The sequence below is a fragment of the Triplophysa rosa genome, linkage group LG13 (assembly GCF_024868665.1).
Source record: "Triplophysa rosa linkage group LG13, Trosa_1v2, whole genome shotgun sequence".
Taxonomy (NCBI): domain Eukaryota; kingdom Metazoa; phylum Chordata; class Actinopteri; order Cypriniformes; family Nemacheilidae; genus Triplophysa; species Triplophysa rosa.
The window spans coordinates 9,527,653-9,532,053 of record NC_079902.1 but is presented as its reverse complement, the minus strand read 5'-3'; the positions used below and the strand labels follow the sequence as shown (position 1 = coordinate 9,532,053).

At 32.5% G+C, this 4,401-nt stretch overlaps 1 pseudogene and 1 gene segment (V, D, J or C); both read right to left on the bottom strand.

Annotated features, from left to right (window-relative positions):
- Positions 1-584: 584 nt before the first annotated feature.
- Positions 585-1,414, bottom strand: LOC130563985 (immunoglobulin heavy variable 3-21-like). The segment is given in 2 exon segments: positions 585-1,048; positions 1,186-1,414. Coding segments are annotated over 2 exon segments (429 nt in total).
- A 1,917-nt stretch (positions 1,415-3,331) lies between these two features.
- LOC130564101 (T-cell receptor alpha chain V region RL-5-like) lies at positions 3,332-4,012 on the bottom strand (annotated as a pseudogene).
- Positions 4,013-4,401: the final 389 nt, after the last annotated feature.

Sequence of the window (4,401 nt, the reverse complement as noted above, 5' to 3'; positions counted from 1 at the left end):
ACAGCTGGGGCTCCATAAACTGTAAAATAACGTTTTTTCCTGTAAAATGACATGTTTTCCCCGTTTTTCTGGAATTTTTTTAAAGTTTTTTGATCGTAATTCAAAAATACATAAAAATTCTGTAAATTTGTGGGTTTTATTTACATTTTACGTGGAAAATTTGTAAAAAGAAATAACAGGAAAAGTCGTTGTAAAATTACTTTTAAAGTGTATATTAGTTGGATACTTAATTATTATTGTCATATTAATATTTTGTACCTTTCTGGTAACATATGATACAGGATAATGATTATTTAGAGAGATTTTCTTTATCAAAAAAATAAAATAAAAAAATATGTTTAACAGGACAGTGTAGTAAACCCAAACGTCCACTTGATGGCAGGTGAATCCTACACAGTCAATGTGGATTGCAATAATTCATGATATTCTTTGGCAATATATAAAAGTAATATTTAATTTTTATTCTTATGACTGTTTAGAAATGTTAAGGTGTTTGAACAGTTTGCTTTAATAACATTATTTTATTTTATTAATTGATAATTAGCTGAAGATACAAAAATACATAAAGAATATTTTTATCTGCACATATAATGGTTTTATTTAATTTATACATTTAGAGATTAAAGAAAGGACAGAGAAATGTGGGTGAAAACTACCAGTTAAACCAGTTGAAAGTCAAACAGTAATGCACTGGGTCTGTGTGTGGCAGGTTTTTGTTCAGTGTTGTTGTGTTGTTGTGTGACTGTGGGCTCCAGAGCGCAGTAATACAGATCAGAGTCTGTGACTTTAACAGAGGAGATCTCCAGATACACACGGTCTTTCTTTTCATTTAATTTAGCTGAAAATCGAGGATCCAGTTTCTCTGCGCTCTGGACACGTCTTGAGGTTTGCAGGATTAAAAGAAGATATTCAGGTGCAGATCTGGGGTACTGCCGATACCACTGTAAACTGATTGCTGATGAATAGCTACAGGACAGAGTTACATCTGTACCCTCTTCTTCGAAGAACTCAGTTTGGTCTGGTGTAATCACACTCTCAAACCTTCCACCTGAAAATAATACAAAGAAATTATATAAACCTTGTAATAATTAAGACTTTATATTATACATTTTCAGCTTACTTTTGTGGTTAGAATTAAGCAATAATTTAGCATAATGTTTACTGGTAAAATCAAGTTATACTCACACCCAACAGCACAGAGCAGGATAATGATGTGAAGAAACATTATGGTATGTTGAGATGAACTTGTACCCTGAGGACAATGCAAACATCGTCTGTTTTGTTGAGATCTATACAACTGGTTAAAGCTCCGCCTCCCAGCTGAGAGCGTATAATATCAGAGTAAAAAACATTTTTTCAGAGAACAATAAATCCCTTGTGATCTTATTTATGTCCATAATTTTATATGGGGGTGTCAAAAATAATTATTGTGCATAATATTATTTACACAAAAATGTATGTACAGTTGTAACTGTGCAAAAAAAAAGTAAAAATACTTTGTACTACAGGAGTAGCTGTGGAGATTTCATGTGTAAAAGAATAGGTGTACACTGTAAAAAAAGATTGTATTTTAACAGGAAAAAACCTTAATATTTTACTGTAATTTTTTCTTTTTTTTAAATTGTATACAAATTTCATTAAAATTACAGACAATTATCTGTTAATTAATAACCCACATATTATTTTACATGTTAAGACAATAATGACAAATTACATGTTTTTCTTGTTTTTGTAGAGAAAAAATACTGTAATATTTATACAGTATTTTTACTGCTTTCTTAAGTAACATACAAATTTATGTAAAATTATGATAATTTTCTGTAATTAAATTTGTTGCTCATTATATAAAGGTTTATTTCTGTACAAATAATTTAACGGTTTTCTTCCATATTTTTAAGTCAGATCTTAGTTTTTTTATTAGTGTATATGCATATTTTTACGTTAAATTTTTTAGCAAACTGTTTAGTTAGGCTACAGTACATTTAAACAATACACAGTCAAAATTACAAAGCTGCACTACTCTTGAGGTTGGAACTTTCATGTTTCCTGAAAGTGANGTATAACTTGATTTTACCAGTAAACATTATGCTAAATTATTGCTTAATTCTAACCACAAAAGTAAGCTGAAAATGTATAATATAAAGTCTTAATTATTACAAGGTTTATATAATTTCTTTGTATTATTTTCAGGTGGAAGGTTTGAGAGTGTGATTACACCAGACCAAACTGAGTTCTTCGAAGAAGAGGGTACAGATGTAACTCTGTCCTGTAGCTATTCATCAGCAATCAGTTTACAGTGGTATCGGCAGTACCCCAGATCTGCACCTGAATATCTTCTTTTAATCCTGCAAACCTCAAGACGTGTCCAGAGCGCAGAGAAACTGGATCCTCGATTTTCAGCTAAATTAAATGAAAAGAAAGACCGTGTGTATCTGGAGATCTCCTCTGTTAAAGTCACAGACTCTGATCTGTATTACTGCGCTCTGGAGCCCACAGTCACACAACAACACAACAACACTGAACAAAAACCTGCCACACACAGACCCAGTGCATTACTGTTTGACTTTCAACTGGTTTAACTGGTAGTTTTCACCCACATTTCTCTGTCCTTTCTTTAATCTCTAAATGTATAAATTAAATAAAACCATTATATGTGCAGATAAAAATATTCTTTATGTATTTTTGTATCTTCAGCTAATTATCAATTAATAAAATAAAATAATGTTATTAAAGCAAACTGTTCAAACACCTTAACATTTCTAAACAGTCATAAGAATAAAAATAAAATATTACTTTTATATATTGCCAAAGAATATCATGAATTATTGCAATCCACATTGACTGTGTAGGATTCACCTGCCATCAAGTGGACGTTTGGGTTTACTACACTGTCCTGTTAAACATATTTTTTTATTTTATTTTTTTGATAAAGAAAATCTCTCTAAATAATCATTATCCTGTATCATATGTTACCAGAAAGGTACAAAATATTAATATGACAATAATAATTAAGTATCCAACTAATATACACTTTAAAAGTAATTTTACAACGACTTTTCCTGTTATTTCTTTTTACAAATTTTCCACGTAAAATGTAAATAAAACCCACAGATTAAATCAAGTTATACTCACACCCAACAGCACAGAGCAGGATAATGATGTGAAGAAACATTATGGTATGTTGAGATGAACTTGTACCCTGAGGACAATGCAAACATCGTCTGTTTTGTTGAGATCTATACAACTGGTTAAAGCTCCGCCTCCCAGCTGAGAGTGTATAATATCAGAGTAAAAAACATTTTTTCAGAGAACAATAAATCCCTTGTGATCTTATTTATGTCCATAGTTTTATATGGGGGTGTCAAAAATAATTATTGTGCATAATATTATTTACACAAAAATGTGTGTACAGTTGTAACTGTGCAAAAAAAAGTAAAAATACTTTGTACTACAGGAGTAGCTGTGGAGATTTCATGTGTAAAAGAATAGGTGTACGTGTTAAGAGCACATCTTTATTTCTGTCTCATCCTGTCAGGTTTTTGTACAGTAAAGTATGTTTTCCTGTCACTGTGGTCTGCAGAGCGCAGTAATACACTGCAGAGTCTTGAACTGTGGACGAGGGGATGATCAGATCCACACGTTTGCTCTCCACGTTCAGTTTTCCTGACAGACGCTTATCTGATCTCCGCACGACTTTTTCAGAACTTCGCAGGATGAGCATGAGGAACTGAGGAACTGATGTGTGATGCTGCTGTCGATACCAAAGAAGACCGTATGCAGAGGAATATCTGCAGGACAATGTTATGTTCTAGTTCTCAACCGCATCCACTTGTGTACGCTCTGGAGTAATGCTGTCAGCACATGTGATGTCTAAATGAAATGAAAATTAAATAGAATTTGTAAATGTCTGTAGAACTATAGGCTTTAGTCGATAAAACATTTGTAGACTGTAATTTATCAAAAATATCTCACCTGCAAAGGTTAAGATCCAAATGACTATGTGCTGTAACATTTTCATCCTTAACAAAGTGAAAATAACCAAAATTCTGAGCAACACAAAAATACACAGTCTTTTTCAGAAGCTCCGCCTTCTTGCTCAGAATGATATTTTTTGTCAGGCTGGATGTGGCCTGTGTTGTAATGTCGTAATTTCTCCAATAGGTGTCACTGCAGTTCTGTCACCTGGTCTCTCTTCTTCTGTGTAATAAATAAAATACGTTCAGTCGCAACACGTTATGCGCCAAGTTCATCGCTATGAAAGGGTGCTTTTACTTTTATTTTGTGTACAATAGACCAGTGGTTCTCAAACTTTTTCATTGTAAGGTCCCCTTTGTGTAGAGTGCATCGCTTTGCGGCCCCCCAAATAAAGACTTATAATCTTAAATTTAACATTTTTATTTA